Genomic DNA, 25,413 nt, shown 5'->3' on the forward strand with positions numbered 1-25,413 from the left:
CTTTTATCAATATTTAATTGTTTCTCAGATTTTAGCAACATAAACAATGAATGCATACATACATACATACATAAATAGTTCAATTTAATGGCCAAAACTGATATTGTAAAATGTGAGAGGACAGCACAGTAATATAACAAGACAGTGCTGCTTTGTAGATTGAGCCTTGGACTCGGGAGTCGGTTGAGAAACATGTCACTCAGCCTAGCGCTGTAACGAACTATTAATGATAAACAAGCTGGTTCACACGTGACAAGAATTCAGATGCACTTTTATCCGATGAGAAACGCTTTACCTACTGACCTTTTGTTAAGAATAACCTGCCCTTGATTTCGCATTTCTATAATTCACAGTAATTATTTTAAGAGGCATGAGTGGTCATACCGCAAACTGGAAAACATCCTCTGTGGTGACGTGCCGTGACGTCATTCTCCGACAATGATGGCTGCCGCTGGAGCTTCAGCCTCAGTTATCAGGCAGAAAAGACCTCTGTCTGGAGCTCCTGCAGCCCTGTGAACCACTGCTACCAGCGACCCGCAGTACTTGAAAAAACACCTGAAGGGATAATGAGGAACATTGGGGTCGGCTGTTCGAAAAGATCGCAATATTTTCCCTGAATATGTGTCTCGCGGAGCAGCGAAAAACAGCCGTTAATCTGAGGGTGATTTTCTGCTCGCGATGATTCACTGGTAATTTTCCAGCGGCGCGAAACTCTCCTCAGACAAAAAAAACACCCCGATATATTCATAAAAATGAAATTTACCGAGCACCTATCAGCCCACATCACTCCGGAGTGGAGGAAACAATACATTCAATATGAGGTAAGAGCCGAAGAAAAGCAACGTTGAGCTATTTTACCTGAGACAGTTTCCCTTCAGCTCATTGAACCTGTCGAAAACAAGTCACCTGTCATTATAATGTATTATTTAAACGAAAGACAAAGTTACTTCGTGGTTTGTGTGATTAATAACTGTAATATCTGTTCATGGTTAGTCTGTAAACGAAAGCTAACAGCGTAGCTTTTAAGCTAATGTTTGTCTAGCAGTAGGGATGCAGAATTAGTCCAGATGTTTCGCAATGCTTAATTCATAGCTTTATTATACAATATGTCTGAACCAATAGAAGGACTAAACGATAGTTTCAATTTCATCAAACGAGTAACGTTACCTGTTAATCCACCCAATTCCAGGATGTACTGTTAAGCAAAAATCTCTGTAAGCACTCAGCTTGGACATTAAATAGTTTGTTTGTTTGTTTGTTTGTTTTGTTCAGATCTGGAAATGTAAATCAGAATATTAAGGATGCATCCCTAATAATACATTAGGAATATTGGGAAAACTTAATATTTGAGACTGAACAGGGTGAACAAGTTTACCATGCTTATAACAATGACCAAAATCTAGCATTTTGTTAGATGAATAGTACTGAAAACCTTAATTTTTCGTATCTACTTAATACATAGAACATTTAGGAATGACTGTGTGCATTTACATTTTTTTTTTTTTTTTTTTGGCAGTACCCTGCAGTCTTTATCTGTCTTGTTTTTCAGGTCTGTAATTACCTGCAGGAGTCATTCTCTTAAAACAAGAATATATGATGGTGATGCAGAGCTTCAAAGAGCAATGCTTAGCAGACTACATAATTTCATTATTTCACATGAGAGCATGCGAGGCAGTTTTCTTTGTCTTCGACAGTGGACTGGGTTAGAGTTGACAGGGCTTTAGTGTACTGCAGCTCCTTCAGGGTTTAATGGCCTACACATAATGAGATTATTGCCTTCCTCTTGGACATTTGCTAATTAATTAGTCATCATCCCTTTTTGAGAGTAGTACATGCACAACGGATTGTTTGTGAGGGAATGTGTGAGATTGTACATGCTTGAATCAAATATAAATGATGGCGGGAAATCAACTGGTGAAGGAATTGCTCTCTCACCTGCCTTCGTTGTGATCTTGAGGAGATTTTTTTTCTTTTGTAGCACACTTGTTTTGCCCACTGGGGCTGGACGCTATAAATGTGTGGATTTGTTATGTTCTGTGACCTTTCTTTTGTCACACAGTCTTGACAAAGCTGATGTCAGCTTATTTAGAGATATGAGCATTTCTGCTGATTTTCGTGTTTTGTGTGGGCTATCACATGATTCCTGACGCTCAGAAAGAGAAGTGAGAGATAAGTTGTGTCCCAAATGACACACTATGCTCTCTACCATATAGTGTATAAATTAAAAGTTTATTTTTGTCATTCAGCATCGCAGTCTGATTGCTCGTCCATCTCATTCCGCACTAAAAACTACTCGCACTATACTACAAGACAGCATAGAATAGTGCAGAGTACTCAATTGCTGTTTCAAAAAGCCTGCTGAAGTCAAAACTAGAGGCAAGGCTTCCTCAGAGTTTAAGACCTTTTTTTCTCAGTCATGGTAATGTGGTGTATGCTGGCCTGCTGGTAGAACAAGTAAACATCCCTGATGCTGCTGTCAAGGCCACGTTCCCTCTGAGCTCATGTTTTCTCACAGGATTGCATTTTTGCGACAGACTTCCGCACTGTACTTTATGCTGCAGAACTGCTTTTGCATGTCATTTGTACATCACTTTTTGAACATCATTGTTTTTTTTTGAGCCGTCATAGTGTTCTATAATCGCCTCCAGCTCCACTCTGGGTTTTCCCGTTCTCCGCTTGATCGTGAAAGAAAAGGTGCATCCCAATTTCTGTGCTTATGCGCTGTTCTTTGCCATTTGTTTTGTATAAGTAGTAGGGCTGCCCCCTAATAGTCAACCAACCATTAGTTGATGAGGAGAGGCTTGGTTGACCAAATTTTTATTGGTCGGTTGGTCACAGAGAGAAAAACAAACTCCACAGGAAGTGCTGAAGTCATGCAGTCCATGAAGGACAGATCGTTAACACTGTCCATGTGGTATAATTATGTCAGACAGAAAATCCAAACTGTGGATAATTTTGAGAGGGTTTAGGTCGGATAACCCCAAAAAAGTGTTTTGCAAACTCTGCAGGCAAACCTTCACCTATCATTCATCAACCTCAAACTTGGCCTATCATTTGAAACATGTAAGTAGTAGCCTAATGTTAGCCACTTGACATGGCAGCTTCATTATTGCCAAGTCCCCATTTTTCCCACATAATCTGGCTCCTTTTAAGTTGTTTTTCTGTAGGTTGATTTCCACCCATGTAAGTATGATTTTGGCGCTCCAACACCCCCAAAACATCCCTTAGACTATAGGTAGGGATGCACCGATATGAACATTTTGGCCGATACCGATAACCGATAATTCTTAATATTTGAAAGCCGATAACCAATATATTGGCCGATAAATCTGAATACAAATTTTAATAAACTCTGAGAGCCTGATTACAAAAACAAAAGGCTCACCATTAAAAGCCATGTCCCAAACACTTCAACATAAATCAAACCTATACACTACAGTAGCCTATTTGAACCAGTGTGAGATTCCTTACCTTTTCAAATTAATTTTACACTCCTATGGCCAAAATTTTTTTTTTAACACTTTACAATAAGGTTTAATTTTTGTTAGTATTAGTTAACCAACAATGAATGAACAATACTTCAACAGGATTTATTAATTTTAGTTCATGTTAATCTCAACATATTCAGACCCAAAGTTGTGTCTTTTAACATTAGGTATGAACTGTGAATGGACTGTTACAAAACACAAACATTTTATTACTAAAAGAAACAAAGGTTATTGCTCTCTGTTTGTTCATGATAGTTAATGCATTAATAAAATGAGACCTTATTTGTAAAATGTTACCAAAAATTATATTGTCTAAAAAATAAAAATAATATACCTAAATAATGCAAACAAGTAATTGAACAGCATTACTTAGGCTGCATAATAAAGAATCAGAATGCAAGTGCATGAAATAACCTCCGCACAGACGATAAAGAAATGGTTTTAATCAAACCATATTGTTGATGGAAATGATACGAGAACAATAAAAGTGCTAATTATAAAAAATAATGCTTCTGTGTTTTTGAAAAAAAAAATATGTTTAATATTACAGTAATAGTAAACATCTGTAATATTAGTCTAGTCTATTAGGAATAATGTTGCTGTTTGAGAGCGCGCTGAAGCTGGAGAGAATGAACGAACAACCATAAACTGAAGCGCTTAGAAGTTTAATTAACAACTAAACGCATCATATATGAGAACAATCAGATATTTATACAAAATAAATATAATATTACAACTTATATTAGCACAAAATCATGCATAGGTGAAGGGTTATAACTCCTGTGGATGCTCTTCCCCTGTTTGAGAGCGTGCTGAAACTTATGATCACCGGTACAGTGAAGCACTGCGGGTTACTGACTTAACGAAACACATCCTATATGACTTTAATCAGATGTTTATACTACAAAAACGTAATATTACGACTTACATATGCTTAAAATGACGCGAATGCACAAGCAAACTTGACTGTGCTGGTCAGAATGCGTTGTTGACGCTTCCCACAACAGCGCGCTGAAAAACAACTAAACCCAGAGAATTCACTACGTTTTATAACAGAAATATTCTCATTGCAGTGTTATGTATTGGACAGTCCCAGTAGTTATTAATGCTGTGCATTTCTGTTTGAAATGCGCGCGCCGGTACAATGAAGTGCTTTACTGCATCGTTAATTAACTCAACCAAACGGATCCTATATGGGATTATATACACAAAATAATAAATATAATATTACAACTTACAATGGCACAAAAGGCTGTGAATGCACAAGCAAACTTGACTGTGCTCGTCATGAAGGTGTAACTCCGTGGGCGCGCGCTGAAGCTAAAGACCGGTACAATGAAGTGCTTTACTGCATCGTTTATTAAAGAGCACCTATCATGGCATTTAAAATGTTCCAAATATTGTTTTAGAAGTCCCCAACAACAGTTTTGCATGCATGCAATCACAAAAAAGACTTTAGTTTTCTTATAATATGCATTTATTTTTACCTGTTTTGACAGCGATTCTCAAATGATTCCTTTAGTGATTCACTTTTCAAAACCCCGCCTTTACGTGACGCTAATCTGCGGTGATTGGTCCGATGACCCAGTCAGTTGTGATTGGTGGTATAGTCTGTTCAGATATTTTCGGAAACGGAACGCCCATCAAAGTCTTATAGTGACAGTAATTTGTTAATATGTGTCAGGAGTTATGAATATGAAAACCGCGTCTGTACCGTTTGATTGTAATATGAGCCTCAGCTGATCTCATTCATTAAAAAACTCCTCTATTCTCCTCACGAAGACTCGCGACAAATAAACATCCCTCAGGGCTTTTAGTTCAAAAGTGTGCAGATGAGGAGACATATTGATAGATTCTCATATGTCTGTGTCAAATTTCTAAACAGAGGAGTATTTTTTTATTCAATACTTCCTCAAAATGCGCAGATATAGCCTAATCACGAGCGATTGAGTCTCTTATGTGTTGTTTTCAATTCATACTGGCAGCCGGAGGGCGCTCTGTGCACATGTAGTCCATGTACAGACAGACGAAGAAGAACCATGTGCCATAATAGAAGTCCATAATAAAAGCTTCCTGAGATCGCGAAACATACATTTGACGACTAATAAACACTCAATCGTGACGATGTATGGTTTGTCTTCAAGCCACTTAGTCTTCAAATGCTCATCCTTGGGCAGATTAAAAAAGTTTGCTTTTGAGTCACACTTCAGAACACAGCGTCTCGTCGCCATGATGTTTTCTAGTTTTCACTGGCATCTTGGAGCGCAATAAGTGGGCGTATCGTATTCAAATAACTTGACAAGTTGACGTCATCTAGTCAGAGAAAAAGCTTCGGTCTTCTAACGATTCTTAAAAATGACTCCGAGTCGACTCTTACTTTTGAAAGAAAATAACTATATATACGGTGCACTGTCATATTTCAAACTATGCAGGATGTTTTTGTTCACTTAGATCCATGTTACACACTACATGAAAGGTACATTTCAAAATTCCATGATAGGTGCTCTTTAACTCAACCAAACGCATCCTATATGATATTACATACACAGAATAATAATAAATATAATATTACAACTTACAATGGCACAAAAGGCTGTGAATGCACAAGCAAACTTGACTGTGCTCGTCATGAAGGTGTAACTCCGTGGGCGCGCTCTTCCCTCAACAAACGCGCTGAAACACAACGCTCTTTTACAGCCTATTCTATTCTCATTATCATTTTATGTAGATTAGAGAAGACTTGCGCTGCACATGTTGCACATAACTGTATTTTCCTTTTCGAAGTGATTCCAAACATATTTAGAGCAATTCAAACCCCATCATGGTGGACAGCGCGTCCGTCTCAGCTGAAGGAAATAATACATTATCTATCGGCTTGACTATATCGGTCAAATTTTCTTATTGGACCGATAACGATGACATCAAAAATAATCATTTATCGGCCGATAACGATATGTTGCCGATATATCGTGCATCCCTAACTATAGGGATGGGACTTTTAAAGGTTTCACGATAAAATGTACTGACGGTTAATATTATCATTTAAAATTGTATTATCCTTAAAACTGTGTTTGATTTTTGCGATTTTGAAAACCTGGCGCAGCGCGCAATGTTGTTTATTGAACGAGAAGAAATGGCAGAAGGCAGTGACAGCGTTCGGGAGATTTTGCAGCCCTCTAAAAGGACCAATCTAATGTGTAGGGCTGTAATCTCCCAGTCGATTAGTCGATTATTGGTCGATACGTTCTGGCTCGACCAAAATTTTGATTGGTCGATTTTTTTGCAGCGTTCATTTAATTAGTTTTTGCCGCGTTCATTTAATCAGTTTTGCTGCGCCGCGTTCATTTAATCAGGTGGAAAGCACTAATTGCTAATGGGGGTGTTTTCAGAGCATCCCTGTTTCACAGGTATCAGTCTGCCTTCAGAACACCCCCATTGTTTTCACTTCTTTTGGATTAGCCCAACCAACTGGCGAAGAGAAGTCTCTCGCCCGTCCTTTGTTTTTCATTCCCCGCTGGCTCAAACGCACGCCCATAGCGGTAAACTTGAGGAACGCCCATCAACATACACATGAGGGGAAGCCTCACAACACCACGCTTCAGTCGTGCCGCAAAAGTGGATCTGTACTGTCCGTTTTGCCGCGTTCATTTCATCAGTTTTGCCGCGTTCATTTCATCAGTTTTGCCGCGTTCATTTCATCAGTTTTGCCGCGCCGCGTTCATTTCATCAGGTGGAAAGCACTAATTGCTAATGGGGGTGTTTTCAGAGCACCCCTGTTTCACAGGTAACAGACTGTCTTCAAAACACCCCCATTGTTTTCACTTTTGGATTAGCCCAACCCACTGGAGAAGAGAGACAGATTGAAGAAGGCTAGTTTTCTGTAACTTATATTATTTATTTAATTGTGAGAGCGTTTTTTCTGCTCTTGATCTGGCTTGTTTAATAAATATTAATTTTTTATTAAAGTGGACGTGCCTTTTGTGTTTAAGAGTAAAAGCTTTAAGTTAATAGTCTATTCGTGTCTCAGCCGTGAAGCTGAGCTCAGCTCCTGTTCGAGCTGCACAGAGCGGCTGCAATTTTACTGTCTGTCAGTTATTATAATACATATGACAAAAACAATTGTCTAAATTATGTTGCATATTCCTCAAAAGTTCTTGTGATGATATCTAGTTGACAATAGTACTATATTTTGGGAAATCATAGGCTATGATATTGCGCAGGTGCACGTGATGCAACGCTGTCAGAGCCGACAGACTCGCGTGTCAGACTCATTTCAGTGCAAAATAATCAGCTCAAAAACTATTTAATATACTGCAAATAGCCTACTAGTTTTTTATGTTTATTTATAATTCATTTATGCAGACAACAAGGCTACCAAGTACTGCGCACAGTGCGCAGCTAATTAATTTAACGTTTTTTTTCCTAACGTCATTTTTAGTCGATTTTTAGTCGAAAATTTCAGGACTTCAGTCGACCAAGATTTTCTTTGGTTGATTACAGCCCTACTAATGTGTGGTCATATTTTGGCTTTTACAAAAGTCCTGAGGGAAACTTAGCCGAGGATGGTCACCCTGTCTGCAGACCATGCAAAAAGAAAGTCGCTGCAATAGGGGGAAACACTTTAAATCTGCCGAGTCGTCTTCGTGACCATCACCCACTGTTGTATAGCGAACGCAAGGGAAGTTAACTTTGACCTCAATACCAAAACTACATCTGGGAAATAACTGGACACTAAATGTTGTTTTGAGTTGAAATATTTTGTCACTCACTTGAAATTAACGTGAAGCTTCTGCAAAGAAAAGTTCGCAGCAAGTGGCTTTGAGCCAAAGATGAACAAACAAGTTCAAACAAGACTATTAAGGGTGACATTTAAGCGATCAAAATATATATTCATTAGGGGTGCTCCGATCGATCGGCAACCGATCATGATCGGTCGATAATCGCTTTGGGATGGTTGATCGGCGGTCTCCAAAAAGGCCGATCTCATGAACCGATCGCATGCTGACGACACATAAACCCCGCGCCTGCTGTGAGAGCTAGGGCATAATATGCAGCGACACCGTCTCATTCTCTTTCCAGTGCGGGTAAAATAATTATAATGCTGAAGGTGAGGTACAATTCATATTTCTATATTAGATAACTTTCGCAGTCATTTGAAAACGTTCTGTGGGACATAAGTTCACAAACAGCGCGCGTGAATCACAGCGTGCGCGCGCGCTCTCTCTCCCTTTCAAAATGCTCAAATGGCTTCACATCAGCGCATCGCATCTGCACTAAAATCGAGGTGCTCAGTTGACACAGGATTTGCCACTTTGCACAATCGAGGCAGTGTCGCATTGTCACTAAAGTTTATCATTTGCATTTATTTTTAAGTCTTGCCAGTGTTCAAACCGCACTCGCGCGCACGGTCTGGACACACACACACACACACACACACACACACACACACACACACACACACACACACACACACACACACACACACACACACACACACACACACACACACAGGCCATCTCACAAAAAGCTTGCGAGTACAAAGTGCGCTGAAATGGTCAGATACACACATATGTATGTACTAAATGACCGTCTTGACGAGTATGCACGTAAACCCCGTCGTGACTCGCGAGTGAACATTTGTGCAACTGCATGTAACCGTAACCGTGTTCACTCTTAAAGTGACAGCTGTCGAATAAACTGCTGCTGTCTCTGAGTTTCTCTTTGTCTTGTGTTGAACCTTTATGACACCCACTGCTCTTGAATGACTAACTTTTGCAACCTTAAGTGTAAGGATGAATCTAATTTAATTTATTCAGGGAAGACCAATATTAATTTACATTTGATTTCTTATTAAATGTCTTTAGTATTTCTTACCTCAATACTAATGTTAGACCTACCTGAAAAATTGTTTTTAAAAACAAAAATGCACTGCATGATCAAATATTTAGGTGAGAATTATATACATTTATTATATACATTTATTTGGGAAAGATGGCCTACAATAGTCTTAAGTTATCTCATTTTCTAAAATAAACACTTGGTGGTTCTTCAAGATCTTGACTCAGTTAATTTAGAGTTAGTTTCATTTCTACAAATGGTGCAAACTCTGCAAGATTATAGATAAAACATTTACATTTACATTTTTTAGTCATTTAGCATATAAAAGATTGCCATTCTGTGATCGGCAGTGATCGGCAATCGGCAGATCATGATCTTGGTGATCGGTAATCGGTGATCGGCCCCAAAAATGCTGATCGGAGCATCTCTAATATTCATTGTACACTTAGTACACAGATTTTTTTTTACCACATAAATAATTATGGGGACATATTGAATTGAGATTCAATAAATCTTACCTGTATATAAGTCTGTAATACGGTTTGTTGTTATGGGAAGAAGGAGGCGGGAACCGGCGAACGTTTAAAAGACTTTAATCAATAAAACAAACAAACTGAAAGTAAAAGCGGCACACACATAACAAAAAGTAAACAAAACAACGTAAAGTCCAGGCGTGGTCCTCTCTTGTCCTTCACTTGTGTCGCTCGCCTCTTATATGCCTCGGGGCTCCCTCATGAGAGCACTTGAGACCTCTGAGGTCTCACTCGCTTCTACCACGTCTCTCGCTGGCCACAAAGTCCATTTTGAACAGCATACAAAACAATCACAACAATATTATTAATAGTAAAGTCCTCTGATTTAATTTTCAATACAATCAAAAATGGAGACGCTAGACAGCAAGTTGCATTTGAATGAAACGAGAGAGCGCGTCCGTTGCAAGATTATTATAGTTTTGCGTTTTAAATTAGTTTTTATTTTAATATCATTTTAAATGTTGCTATAAATTTCAGTTTAGTTTTAGTTTGTTTCATAAATTGTTTTGCTAGTTTTAGTTTAGTTTTTATTTTGTTAACATATTTCTATTTAGTTTTTATATATTTAGTTTCAGTTTTAGTAATTCTAGAGTTACCACAACAAAGACCAAAGCAAGATTTTTCATTTCAGGATTTTCAAGTTTAATGTTGGCACAGATTAGAGTTAACTCTTGTGCAGACATCTTAATAATAAAAGTAAATATCATGAAAATTCCAGACAAACTCATTCATATTAAAGATGTGGCAATGCCACAGAATACAGTAGAATCTTGCTTAAAAAGTGCATAGTACTACTTGTTTTTATAAGTTGTTAGTTGATTTTCAAATATAAAACTTGTTGAAATGTTTTGTGTGCATCAGTTCCTTTTGAACATTTTCTTCTCCTTTTAACAAAACCGTGATAATATTTATAATCATGATAATTGTGGTAACAATAATCGTGATACGAAATTTTCGTACTGTCCTATCCCTACCCCAGACATACAAATTCAGTGGAGAATTTGTTTGCCCTATGGACAAAATTGGGCTATTTTTGGGCTACTTTTGTTGCACAGACCTGGCAACCCTGGGCTGCTTGCTCTAACGTTAACCCAGATAACTGTGCGCTAATATTGATTATTGCATATCCAAGTGTTGTTCGTGCAGTGTTTGATAGCTAAATTATTACCCCGCTTTCTTAGCCCCACCCCCCAGATATATTTAAGTAATTAAATTAATATCATAAACATGCGATTAGTCCACTAATGGCTTAAATGAACAACTTCCAGTCAGAAACTCTTTGGTTGGGAGCAGCTCTAATAAAGTGCTAGTGCAAGTGTGTTCCCACGGAAAATTACAAGATTTTTGGAATATCATGAACACCTGGGCACAATATCATGTATTAGACGAGCTTGATGGGCAGCAATTGTTTCCCTGTCAATATCTTTGTGATGTAACGGTGAAGCATAACAACTAATATAGGGCAAGATATTGATGTGTTGTTATTGATTTGAGTTCCACAGGCAAAGTTTCTGCCTCTCTCACTTCTCAGTGTTTCTCCACTGCATTGTATGACCTTTCACCTAGTGTGATGTGTAAAGGCCAGTAAAATACCCTCCTTTCACAATATCATTGTGGTTTTTCTTATGAAATAAAATTCATATTCAATAAAAGCGTCATCAGAGAAGAGACGGGGTGAGCTGCAAGAGGGAGGGGAAGTTACTTTGATTAAAGATTTTGAGGCCGCATGAATATAAAAAACTGATAAATCATTTAGATACAGCAATAGTCCATAAAAAAAATTATAATTGTCCATTTTGATTTCATGGTAACTTTAAAATAGCCTTGTACATTTTTAGTGTTGTACTTTAAGCTGTGTGCTATATCATAGTGCTGCACCAATCAAGAGTTTGAGAATTTGAGACTGACACGACTGTAATTTTAACACCGTGATCGGCCAGTCTCAATGTCACTATTTAATGTCACTTGACCCCCATGCCACATTTGTATAAGCCATATGTTGTAGCAAAATTCATCATACTGTAAAGCCGTAGCAAACAATTTACATTTTGTGAAATATGATGATTTATGTATATATAGAAAACAGTTATGAGTAGTCCTGTTGTCACTGTCAAATATCATGATCTCTCACTTGAGTGTTTTTAGCATAACAAAAAACAGATATACAGTGTAAATTAGAGATTCGTCATTCAGTGTGAATGGATACATTTATTGTAATGGGAGTTTTTGTGAGAACTGAAGTCATTCTTTGCACACTTTGGCCACTTTCAGAATAAAATTAATTTTGAATATAAGAAGTTAAATTTGTTATGCTGCTTAGAGCACCAGTAGCCACATACACACTGCAAAGTTTTCAGAGTGACAACCACATCTAAATGCAGTTGTGAACCCTATGGGTGCTCCGATCAGGATTTTGGGGGCCGATTACCGTTCACTGGAAGCAGTATTGGATGATATGATCACTGATACCAATCACCGCAATAAATAATACTACATGATAGATAGAAGGCTCCAGATAGAACCACTGGGGTTGTTTAGATATTCTTAACAACAATGTATTTTAAGTATAAAAAGAGATGAGAGAGTATCATGATGAATTGACAACTTATTTATTGGCAAGCAACATATTCCATTCCCTCTTTTAAAGGGTACATAACACACACAGTTTCTGCCAATCTCATGTTAATCTTAAGTACTTATAGAGTAGTATTGCATCCTTCATATCTCTGAGTCTTTAGTTTTATCATATTTGATAAAAGACAGATACGCTCTACCGATTCTTTCCAAAAACAGCCAAGCTTGTGGAGGCGTGCGGTGGGCGGGGCTAAAGAGTCACACACACACACACACACACACACACACACACACACACACACACACACACACACACACACACACACAATACATCATGGCATTATCCCTGCCCCTGAACTTTCCATTCACTATACGTCCGTGTTGTTTAGCTTGTATGCACTTACACACCGATTGCCAACATAACATTTGATGCAGTTTCACTCAACGCCTGTGGTTTCGACTCCCGGGAACAAACAAACACTTGCAAAATTCTGTTGCTCCCCTGGAAAATCAAATTGCATCCACTGTTCCCTTAACACTGTTCCCTTAACTCTGTATATCACTTCATAAAGCACAAAATAAATAGCGTAAATTTACGTTGTCAATTCGTAAGTCATGAAATAAAAGTAAAGTACCAATAAATCGCATAACTGGTTCGACGTGTGTTAGCTGGGAAGGCTTGCAGGTATGACGTTCATCAGGATTAGTTATATGATTCATTTACAGTTCATGATGTATTGTGTATTCGCCATGGTAACTGTTGTTTCCATAACCCCAAAATGCCAATTTATTTTCACTGTTATTTTGTTTATTTTTAAATTAATGTGGTGGCTGCTTTTATTGCATTAACAAAAACTGATATTTAATAGCTTTAACTTAATATAGGCCTATTTATTCATCAGTCATATTCATACAATTGATGTGTTTAAGTAGGCTACTGCGTGTGTGCGTGTGTGCGTGTGCGTGTGTGTGTGTGTGTGTGTGTGTGTGTGTGTGTGTGTGTGTGTGTGTGTGTGTGTGTGTGTGTGTGTGTGTGTGTGTGTGTGTGTGTGTGTGTGTGTGTGTGTGTGTGTGTGTGTGTGTGTGTGTGTGTGTGTGTGTGTGTGTGTGTGTGTGTGTGATCAATTTTTATGAAATAAATTTGCTTGTTTTTTTGTTTTTGTTTTTACATTATGGTATATAGTAAAATGAGTAGATTATTTCTGACTAGTCTACAGTGGAGGCATTCATTTCATTTTAGTTTACTTAGTATGCTAATTGCTCTTAAGAAAATGTGAAGACAATATATAAAGTTAATAAAGATAAAGTTAATAAGTTAAATTACTGTTGTTGTTATTATTAAGTTAAAAGTGAATCTAGTGTCATTGCTGGTGCCCTGCCATGAACCCTGCCTCCACAGCAAACAGAACCAAACGGAATCGTGGCTCCAGAACCATGATATGAACCGAACCGTGGCATTGGTGTATCGTTACACCCCTAATCTTTTGCAACCAATGCTTTCCCTCCTTTTTTCTCATTCAAGGACATGTGTTTCTAGGGGATATCCAACTCTAGATTCAGACAAAGTTAAAAACAGCAGTTTCCTCTATCATTCTTTTAGTTTTAATGCTTCCTCTTCTATACTCAATAACTCATGTCTTTCATATTCATGTATCCTGGCAGAGGTTCCCTTGTCAGTCAGCATGGGCACAGTGCCAGTCACATGCTGCTTTGTAATATGAAAGCCAATTGTCTGAGCTCTGGAAATGGTGTTTCATATTCTTCTCTTCTCCACAGGCTTTTAAAGAAATGTTGTACTCCGCCCAGGATCAAGCCCCATCAATCGAAGGTAAATGCATATGTGACCTATGCCTGTATGCCTTAGAAATCAGCTCAAAAATTAACTATTAAGTCTGTAATTTCTGTGCAAACTGACCAGGTTTCCAGGCTTCTCTTCTCCCTTTGGTCAGTCAAACAAATACCGATAGGCCCTGTCCCAAATCGCACACTAAGCCCTCTAAGCACTTTTGTACTGGTGCTTTGACTGTCAGGTAGACATCTGTTGCCGCCTCATTGTGAGATGTGCATATCAAGGGTGCATGATGGCCACAAAGTGAGCACCTTCTGAAACCTAATATGACAAATGGGATGCCCTACGCCTTTTGGACTTGATGGGGATTCAAGAACTCAAGTGTACATGAAGTGAAATATTTTGAAATCAACTTATGAATGGTTAGAATCTATTAGAATCAGAAGCTGGTATAGGATAAATTATTATTTTAACAGAAATGTCAAAATTTACCTTTGAAGAGTGCACTTAGACTTTGTTTAGAGCTAGATCTAGTTCATAAACCTTAACAATTGTATCCAGAGCATATAGCCTACACAATAACTTAAGTGACTTACTAGTGCAATCCCATCTTCCTCCTCCATATCATTGTCAGAATACAATGTAAACACCAGCATCTGTTGTTAGGCTTGGTTTCCATTTTAAATTAATCAAGTAGTTTATGGTGGAAAATAGGGCTGGGTTAAAAAATATCGATTTTTCGATTTTAATCTTCTCATTTTTACCAAACCGAGATCGATTCTTAAATCCCAAGAGTCCATTAGTCCATCGTCCTGAATGAACGAAACATTGTAGCTCTAGAGAGGAGCATTTTGATAAATATATGCACCACATTACATATTCATTGTCATTTTTAATGTTCTTCAATATTTAATGCATGTTTGAATAAATCAGTAAAGTTTTTATGACCGCTACCATTTAAATGTTTATATTTCAAAAAACGAATTGGAGTAGAAATATGATTAATTAATGGGAAAGTTATTATTATATCTTGAGTGTAATTTAAGTCTTTGTATACAAATTATTTTAACCTTCAATATTTAAGTAATGTAGTACCAACTGACACCCATGTATAGTTTATACATGGGTGTATAGTATAATATAGTTTACAGCATTAGTTGAGAGGTTTTTTTTTTTCTAAAGAAAATTTGCCGTGCATTGTATTGGAAATATATCCAAAATAATCGGATTCAATCTAAATAGGAATCAAATCCAATCGAAAGCTTGTGAATAGAAATCGAACTGTGAAATTTGTGTCAATACCAGCCCTAGTGGAAAAGTTGTTTTTTGCACTGTTACGTTAGTTAACTCCCTGGTTTGATCATATTAGACAGTGGTTCTCTATCAATTCGGACAGTGGTTCTCTATCAATTCGGCCCTGAGTTGATTTTACTAAACACTAATTTCAATGAAAAGTCAAAATCAGTTATCAGTCAAAATCAATATTAATCATTAAAAGAGGAAGGGCAAAGTTTCACCTCAGGTTTAGCAAATTTAAATTGTCATGGTTTTATCAGATAGCAGCAGAGCACAGAGCTGAGTTTGCATCATTGCATCACTCTCTGATTAGCACATGGTTATAAAAGGAAACATTTTATAGGTTTAATGCTTTACACTTAATACTTAACACTATAAGTTTACATATTAACACTAGTTAATACATTAGGTACTATGAACTAACATTGAAAAATATTTTACAGTATTATTTAATACATAATACTTTTTTTAACTTTCAAGTTGTATAAATTAATGCATTAAGAACCAATGTGAATTGATTGACCATGTAATATATTTATAAATTTGTAGTATATTTATATTTACAGTAATTAGATTTATTTAGTAATTAGATGTGTTTAAATTAACATTAACCTGGACAAATAAATGATATAATATTGGTAAAAATGGTCAAATATTGTGAAATACTATTATAAGTTCTTACATGCCTTATGTCTTAACCTATGCTAACAAACCTTAACCTTATTTAACCTTAACCATTTAACCTTATTGTAAAATGTTATTTTTGCACCCCACCCCCCACCTCTGTGTATGAAATTTGCAACCCGTCACCTGTGACAATCTGAAATTGCTTTGCTTGCAGTTAACTGGTGTTTGTACAAAAACAAGCACCTGTTAGTGTCTCTGCTGCTTCATGCTTCTGTGTTTGACTTCACCCATATGTTTTCAGAAAAAAAAGCTTTGTTTTTGGTTCAGTTTGTGCAGTTTCAGCAGGTACAGAATGATCTTTGATGTCATGGTAATTTTCTGTCTTTAGCTTACATGTCAGAAATTTTAGGCCTGAACAAAACCCTCCTCAGTAAAGCATATATGCGCCACGGATAACTATGCTTTTAAAGTATAAATGCATTGTGATACTAAGAAGATTATATTCAGTGCCCTTCAGAATTATTACATTACTTTGATTCTCTATGTAACTAAGGACATCAAACCTTTTGCCCAACTTCTATTAATACAACATATTGTTCTATTCTATTATACAATGTATTGTTTATTGTCATTAATGGCCTCAATCAAGAAATTGTTAGTCCCTCAAAACAGGACTCCAGACTGCAACTAAATGGACCCATTTTTCCAGCCTGTGCGAGCAAAATTTTGTTAGCAGTCGCATTGGTGCGTCCACCACGACGTTGCCCAGCATTGAAATGGCAAACGTAATGGAAGGGGAATGAAACTCCGCTACTCATTTGTGCTTCACAAACCATTTATCAGTTTGGACCAATGTCAGTCCAGCTGCAGCACGAGCCGTGAGCTGGAGCTACTCACGAACCGATCTTGATCGCACACGACACCGTTAATACACAGCGCTGGGAGATCCAGGAAAGAAAGCATTTGAATTCATCACAGAATTAAGAACATCACTTTGAGATCTAGTGAGCATTCAAATTCAGAGTAGATCTCTATTAGATCAAACAGCTCTGACGTGGAAACCATTGTGCCACGAATTAACAAGTTATAGAGGGCTTTCAGTCGACAAATTAACAACACTCGCCATGGATTTAATGTAGTAACAATAACTGTAACCATGGAATTTTGGCAGGAATAGTAAGATGCTTTCAAGTACTTCACAAATCTTTTCTCTTTCTTCCTTCAAAATTCTATTATCATATGTTATTTTTAATGTGATGACCAAAATATCATTTTTTCATCTTTCAAAGATTTATAAAACTAAAAGTTTCAAGGTGTAGGAAAACTCACTTATTTAAAAATAAAAAAGACATTACCATTGTAACCAGTAGGTGGCTGCCAGTTCCACTTCCTAATATATATTTTCAAACGTTTGGCTTTTGAATTACTATTTAAAGATACACTATGTAACTTTTCCGTCCACTAGAGGTCGCCTGTTCAAAACAAAGGCGTAGTTTGATGACGCCACGTTTGAGCGCAGAATCTTGGGACATGTGGTCTTCCCCTCCAAGCCGGTGGAAAACAGTCAGGATAGGACTCAGGCAGAAATCATGTTCATGGATGCGATTATTAACATTACTGTAGTCTGAAGCAGAGCAGGGCCGAGTGTTGTGGAGTTTAGCAAGGCCGCAGGAGCGATTGAAGAGCGGGACTGTTATTATGGCATAGTCGCCGGCGGGACTTTTATTATGACACGGTTGCCGGCGCCACTTCCACTTTTCCAGTCATGAGTATGAGGTAACGCAACTCTGTTTATCGTATTAGATATATCTGAGTGTGTTGAAAAGGAAGTTATGACGTTCGCTCGGCGGCTGCTATGACACTTGTTCACACTGCTGTGAGAGTAAAGTGTTTCACTGAATAAAACCGGAAACCGAGGGTGACGCAGATATGACTCAATCGACAGGCGACTCCCTCACACGCATAGCTCACACGTCCCGGTTCCTTGGTTAAAATAGCAATTTCTCACATTTGGGACATTCTAAGTACTCAACTGAACAAAATATATAACACTGGCCTAGTGCTTTCTGGATATTTTACTGCAAAAATCCTACATAGTTCACCTTTAAACATTATGAATGATAATGCTGCCCTCAAATGTTAATCTGGAGCCCAGCAAATTTAAAATAAAACTGTACATTGTAACTTCTTTAAGTTAAGTCTTTATTACCAAGGCATTTGTCAGTAATACAGTCAAAATGGGGGAATGTGAATAACTGCGCTTCTTCCATCCCGTCTTAATGCCAATAACTGGAAATTACGAAATCCTGAACTGAAGTCAGTGTAAAGGCCTGTTCACACCGGAACGATTTTCGCACGCGTTTATCGCCGGCGTTTAATGCCTCGTGACTAAACAAAGGGCACCAATGTGAGTGTGCACACTAGGGGTCGACCGATTATCAGCGTGGCCGATTATCGGCGCCGATATTGAGCATTTTTATGGTTATCGGTATCCGTCATTTTCAACACCGATGTGCCGATAAAATAATTTCATTTTGAAATGCACGCGATCTGGCTCTGATCCAGCCACCTCTGTCAGAGCGCACCGCTCTGTGACCTAGACTAATGCCCGCCCATCACCCATCTGATTTGTTGGGAGTCACGAGTCCGGCCAATCAACGTAGAAGGCTGAAGGCACTGAAAATGTTGCGCTCTCACACTGAAAGCACTTACTAACAGGAGCTGCACAGTGATCACGCAAAGGTAAGGCAGCTGTGATCACTATCAACTTGTAGTGATACATGAGTTAACGATCGTCTCCATCTTCAATCAGATACTTCAAATCCCTTTTGAAGAGATCGCTGTTTCCACGTAACATTAGTCTCTTCTTGATGATAACTGGGACTCCGTTAACGATACCATCGCTCCTCTCCGTTACCACAACAAACGGCCAGAATTCCATATGCACGGAGATCACTACACGGAAGTTGCAAAACACCTCAATATAATCTATTTAATGACAAGCAACCCCGTTTCCAGTTATACTGTGAATTCCCAGTCAATGTCCGTCATTGCAGTGATAGCTTTAACGGAGTTTAGCTACTTGGAACAACAGCATGAGAGTTGAAAATAGCCTCACATCGGTGCTAGTGTAACAAACCTAGTTTAGCTGCTCGCAATTCGGCCATCTTAACGTTATATTGTGAATAGATTATCAACACGAATGAATTCACTCTCACGTCTGCTGCCGCTGCGGGTTATTTGTGTTAACATAGCTTCACTGAACAGCGTCCATTAGGGCTTGTACTCAAAAATTGTGCATATTTGGAGAAATTTTGCTTTGTTCTCACGTGATTGCAAAATATTTCTACCATTTCTCACTGAATTATGCGATCTGATGAGCTAAGAGCGTTTAGATGATTTGCGTCAGTGATCTCCGCGCTCTCTCATTCGGAATAGCTGTCAATCATCTCACATGGCACGTTTCTGGCTGTCCTGTACACATCCTGTTTTTTTTAGCTCCGTGATAAACAAAAGTTTCTACACATAAAAAATAAAGATAATCAATAAACACACAATTAGACTACGGGTTGTGTGATTTTCATGCGATTTTGGGTATAAATAAAGCAAATAAAATGCTAAATATAGCATATTACAACATCATTATTAAATGACACACACATACATACATACATACGTGTGTGTGTGTGTGTGTGTGTGTGTGTGTGTGTGCTTTTTTAATTTAATCCATTAATGTGCAATAGTCACCTTTTTAGGCTATGTAGAATTATAGAAAATAATTGTTAATATTAACAGTTCTTCCAATTAAAGATATGGTAAAATAATTTAAAGGGAGTCTTTGTCAGAGGCCTTTTTATTCTTAATTTTGACATAAATTCAAATTTTTACACTAGACACATATATCTGTTCAAAATATCAGTTATCGGTCTACTTGATCTGTAATAATCGGTATCGGCATCGGTCCTGAAAAACGCATATCGGTCGACCCCTAGTGCACATCGACGCGCAAAACTTCACGCATAAAAGCGCCATTCTTAAAAAGCACGAAAATACTGTCTCTCTTCTTCTCCTGTGACTTCTTGTTACCTAATACAAGTGAAATGTGAAGTATATTAGTTCTTGGCACAGTGTGTAATTGAATTGCTTTGTCAGAATATGGGTGATAGAGAAAACCTTTGTCACGGTTAATGTCATGCTATCTATTAGTTCCTGGGGCTCAGTGTAAGGCCCACAGCTGATGGAAAACTTATGGAGGACTGTTCTAGCGCTCAGATAAGCAGTGATTTACATCCAAAGGTTACAACACACACACATACACACACACAAACACGTGTCCAGATGCTCATTTTTCCTACAACAGTGCTAAAGCTCCCAGAGAGCCATAAACCTGCATACTGAGTGTTTTTCTAAGCTGTGGGATGATGGTAGTTGTGATTATCTAGAAATAACTATAATCTTCTTTTAAAGTTTGTGGTTTTTCTGGGTGGTGATAAGTGCAGTTAATGGGATTGTTTAAGTAAAGCTATGATTTTAGAGGGGAAGTTGCATGACCAGGGTTTTTCGTTAATAAGATGCTGATTTTTTTTTGATGACGGATATCAGAAAGGGCTGATAGTGCAGGTGTTTGAAGTCATAAACCTCTCATTTGAAGTGTTTTGCGTACAGTTACGTGAGTGATTATGACCGTCTTGATTTGTCAGTACTTCAGTGTTCAGAGTGAGATCATAGTCTCTGGATTTCTTAATGGAGATTTAATTCTAGTACACAAATACTTTGTATAATCCCATTAGTTACTAAAAATATCAGTACTGGCATTGCAAGTAGAATTTTTCAACACTTTCACTGTTGCTCTCCATCTGCACTCTATCGTAGAAAGGCATTTTTCATTACTGTAAAGTTATGTAATTGAATAAGGTTCGCCATGCACCGCGCATACGCCCAACTAATAAATAGTGACATTAGTTGTCAATGACTTGTATTATCAATTTTATTGATTAGGTGTGTGGTAGCTCGGGCTGTGCTCAGAATATCGATACAACGATACATCGTCATGAACTCCTGACAATGCGCGTATCGATACAGCAGCTGCCGTATCGATACTGTGTGCTTTTGAATGTCATTAACGCGACGCAAGCAGCAGTGCAAGACATTCAAAATGGAGAAGAGGTTTTCAGTTAATGAATGAACGGAACATTGCAGCGCGCCTCACATCCATTAAATAGCAGTACTCTTTGTGCTTTGTTGCTACTGATATAAAACAAAGTCTCAGATTTCAAATTACGTCCATTTTATGACAAAATTCAAAAACATAAATACCGTTTTGGCGCTGTGGCGTGAGATCACTTTGGTGCAGCTCAGCTCTAGAGAAGCAAAATAAACATGAATGAACATCTGAAAGTGTTAAAAGATACAGTACAACTTACCGAAACCCGTATCATGTTACATGGAATCGCTCAATCAGGGTTTCAAAAGCGGAAAGGTGTCAGTAAAACAGCTTGTAATCAATGTCTTGTAACTTCACAATTACCTCTGGAAAAAAAACATATCCAGTGTCCATAAACTCATCAGTCAGCCAGAAAAATGGACTCTAGAGAGGAGCATTTTACTAAATATATGCACCATATTCCATATTCATTGTAATTTTTAATTATCTTCAATATTTAATGCATGTTTAAATTAATCTGGCAAGTTTTTATGACCGCCACCATTTAAATGTTTATATTTAAAAAAATGTGTATGATTATCTAATTTGTAAAGTTAATATAATAACTTTATTATTATAAAAAACAATGTAATTTAAGTGTCTGTACAAATTAGTTCATTTGTACCTTTAATATTATAGTAAAACTGACTCCCATAGTTTACAGCATTAACTAAGAGATTTGTTTTCCCAAATTTGTTTTAGATTTTAGATTTATCGCAAGTTTTGTTTTACATTCCAAAATTTGCCATGTATTGTACCTGATATATCTAAAATAACCAATATAGAACCAAGCCTTTCCAAAGTTTTTTTTGTGAAAATGTATTTATTTCATTTAACTCAGTTTTTTTTTTATGACAAAAACAAAATAGTTATAACACTGTTTATTCAATAAACAGATATTTCTGTTACTAAAATCTGCTCATAAAAAATTTAATTCCAAATTGATCCATATCGTGATACGTATCGTATCGTGACTTCAGTATCCAGATGCGTATGGTATCGTGACATTGTTGGTGAGATACAGCCCTAGTGGCAGCCCTTGTTTTAGCTAGTTTTGTGTGAGTTTAATCACAGACCTGGAATGACGAAATAATTGGCTGATCGATTCGAAGCAGATGCGGTTATCGGCCAGTAATATTTGACCGACTGACTATGTTTATGATGATACTCAACAAGACAGGCATTTTGAAATAATTTTGTGTGAATATTCACACGTCATTCATTCAGGGGGGCGGGCGGTCGTTTTGGGAGGGCAAGATTGAGATTCAGCAAAACTTTTTCTGAAGTGTATTGTATACTATTTTGATTTATTCATTCAAACACAAGGCAAGGATAGGCTACTGAATGATTTTTAGCAATGTAGTGTGACGGTAGCCTGACAAGTCACAAGTCAATGGTGGGAGAACACCATTGGCAGGGCTCAATCCGAGGGGCAGGATAAACGGTTCTTTCAAATTCCCTCTGCACGCAATAGGATAGTGCTACAACCAACCAGAGCAATGAAGGTGAAGCAGAGCTAGTTGATAGATTAACTTTCGCCGTATCCGGTCGGCAAAACTCCAACACATCTGCCTTTCTTAAGAATGACTTCAGTGCCATTCTTTGTTCTTTTCTCAAAGAAAAGCTTAACAGCAAGTTTTCCAGAGTCGCGGCCAAAGCCGTTTCGAAAGACCTCTGTTCGTCAGCTTCTTTGTTTACTTATTTCTAGGCTAGTGTGACGGTACATCTGTATATCATATTTTACTAATGTCTTTTATCATTAAAGGAACACTTCACTTTTTTTGAAAATAGGCTCATTTTACAAGTCCCCTAGAGTTAAATAGTTGAGTTTTACCGTTTTTGAATCCATTCAGCCGATCTTTGTATCTGGCGGTAGCACTTTTAGCATAGCTTAGCATACATCATTGATTCTAATTAGTCCATTAGCATCTCATTCAAAAAATGACCAAAGACACTTTCAATATTTTTCCTATTTAAAACTTGATCTTCTACAGTTACATTGTGTGCTAAGACCAACTGAAAATGAAAAGTTGCGATTTTCTACACCTATATGGCTAGGAACTACTTTCTCATTCCTGCGTAATAGTCGCGGATCTTCGCGGCAGTACCATGGCTGCAGCAGCACAATGATATTACAGCGCCTGAAAGTAGCCCCTATCTAGGTAACTTTCAATGTGACCGGCACTAAGTTTGTGTCGTTGCAGAGAGAGTTTCAGGCTTGCAGCCGACAAATTATGTTGTGGATTTACCTGTGATTAGCCATGGTTCTGTGTGTTGTAAAGGGCTGTGATAGTAAGTCGAAGGTGTATACTACCACCATCTTTCACAGAATACCACGAATCATTGCGCCGCTGCAGCCATGGTACGGCCACGAAGATCCGCGACTATTACGCAGGAATGAGAACGTAGTTCCTAGCCATATAGGTGTAGAAAATCACAACTTTTCATTTTCAGTTGGTCTTAGCACACGATGTAACTGTAGAAGAGTCAAGCTTTAAATAGGAAAAATATTGAAAGTGTCTTTGGTCATTTTTTGAATGAGATGCTAATGGACTGATTAGAATCAATGATGTATGCTAAGCTATGCTAAAAGTGCTACCGCCAGATACAAATATCGGCTGAATGGATTCAAAAACCGTAAAACTCAACTATTTAACTCTAGGGGACTTGTAAAATGAGCCTATCTTCAAAAAAAGTGGAGTGTTCCTTTAAACATGGTATCACGTGGATGCATATATGCAAATTTTATACAGATGTTATGCATAGTAAAACTTGCCATCGGAAGCTCCATATATGGTTATTTCAGGGTGGATATGCATAGGCACAATCTTCCGCTGACTGGGTTTTATGAAGGGAGGTTCTGTCATACACATGGTTTTATAAATCTGAAAACTTTTAGGATGAAATCTATGGAAAGTTTTATAAATGAGGCCCCAGAACTGTTGTGTGTTATAGGTTTAAATAATCACAGAGGGTCCTTCTCCAAGGTCATGCATTCCCTGGAAGATTTCAGTTAAAAAATTCTCAAGTACAGAGACACTGTAGTTTATTTTCTCTCCCAGGAACTCCAGCTAAAAGAGAGAGCTGTGTATGTTAATCCCTGCCGAGCTGATATGAAACTGAGCTGTGTGTTTGCATAGCAGGCCAGACACAATGACCCAGCTGAAGGTCTCACTAGGGAGGGTTACCTAAACCAGTACAGAGAGGGACTCCCTGCTGTAGAGCTGGAGTAATCCAGTATTAACACAGGATCGGATCAAATCAAACAGTTTGTCATGAGAATAACCCAGAATCTTCTTAACACTTTCAGTTCAAAGTGTTGAACTCACTGAACCATCATAACCCAAAAGATTTCTTTACATGATTACTTGAGGGTTTTATAGTAACTGATAAGTGTCATGTGATAAGTCAACTGCCTGCTCAGATAAATTTTTGAACACTCTGTTGGTGACCGCTATGGTTTAGTACTTTGATCAAGGAAGCGGTTCCTTATAAATCTTATCTACCTAATAGAACTTGCACATCAATGAATCTGGGCAGATTGAAACAAAATGTAGCTAATATATGAAGCTTTATAGACTCCTGTCAGTCAAAGTGTTTGTTTTTAAAAGTGTGGGATTATGGGCTGTTTTGTGAGTGTAGTGTTTCAAGAACCACAGCTGGGAGTCACGTTGTTTTAGTTTTGTCAGATTATGGTGTTTTTCAAACATACAGACCACAGTACTTGAGCTTTGGCAGATGAAATATGAGTAATATTGTGTGTAAAGTAAACCTCCCTCTCCCTCCTCACCTCTCATTGTGGATTCTACACACATTGTGAGCTCACTCCTGGTTTTCTCATCGTTGGCCTCCTTGTTTTAAGAGTTATGTTTAAAATGCATCTGTACCCCAGTAGCCATGTTTCCATCCAGTGATTTTTTTTTTTGTGTGGAAAAAAGTTTAGTGTATCAAAATGTTTACCGATATGGCTGATAGAAATGGTAATTATCGATTAAATGTCAAAAATATTTTCTTTTTTTTCTTCGTTTGACTTCTATGTCGATCCTTCAAATGTAGTGGAAAACT

At 37.7% G+C, this 25,413-nt stretch overlaps 1 protein-coding gene across 1 annotated transcript in view; it reads left to right on the top strand.

Moving 5' to 3' along the window:
• Nucleotides 1-427: 427 nt before the first annotated feature.
• xpr1b (xenotropic and polytropic retrovirus receptor 1b) overlaps nucleotides 428-25,413 on the top strand; it is a 43,673-nt gene continuing 18,687 nt past the window's right edge. Inside the window, exons 1-2 of the mRNA XM_079820001.1 lie at nucleotides 428-821; nucleotides 14,210-14,261. Of these exons, the coding sequence (XP_079676127.1) occupies nucleotides 753-821; nucleotides 14,210-14,261 (121 nt within the window). The 5' untranslated portion in view covers nucleotides 428-752. The remainder of the gene's footprint in view (nucleotides 822-14,209; nucleotides 14,262-25,413) is intronic.

The sequence above is a fragment of the Gobio gobio genome (genome assembly GCF_949357685.1).
Source record: "Gobio gobio genome assembly, chromosome: 6".
NCBI classification, from domain to species: Eukaryota; Metazoa; Chordata; class Actinopteri; order Cypriniformes; family Gobionidae; genus Gobio; species Gobio gobio.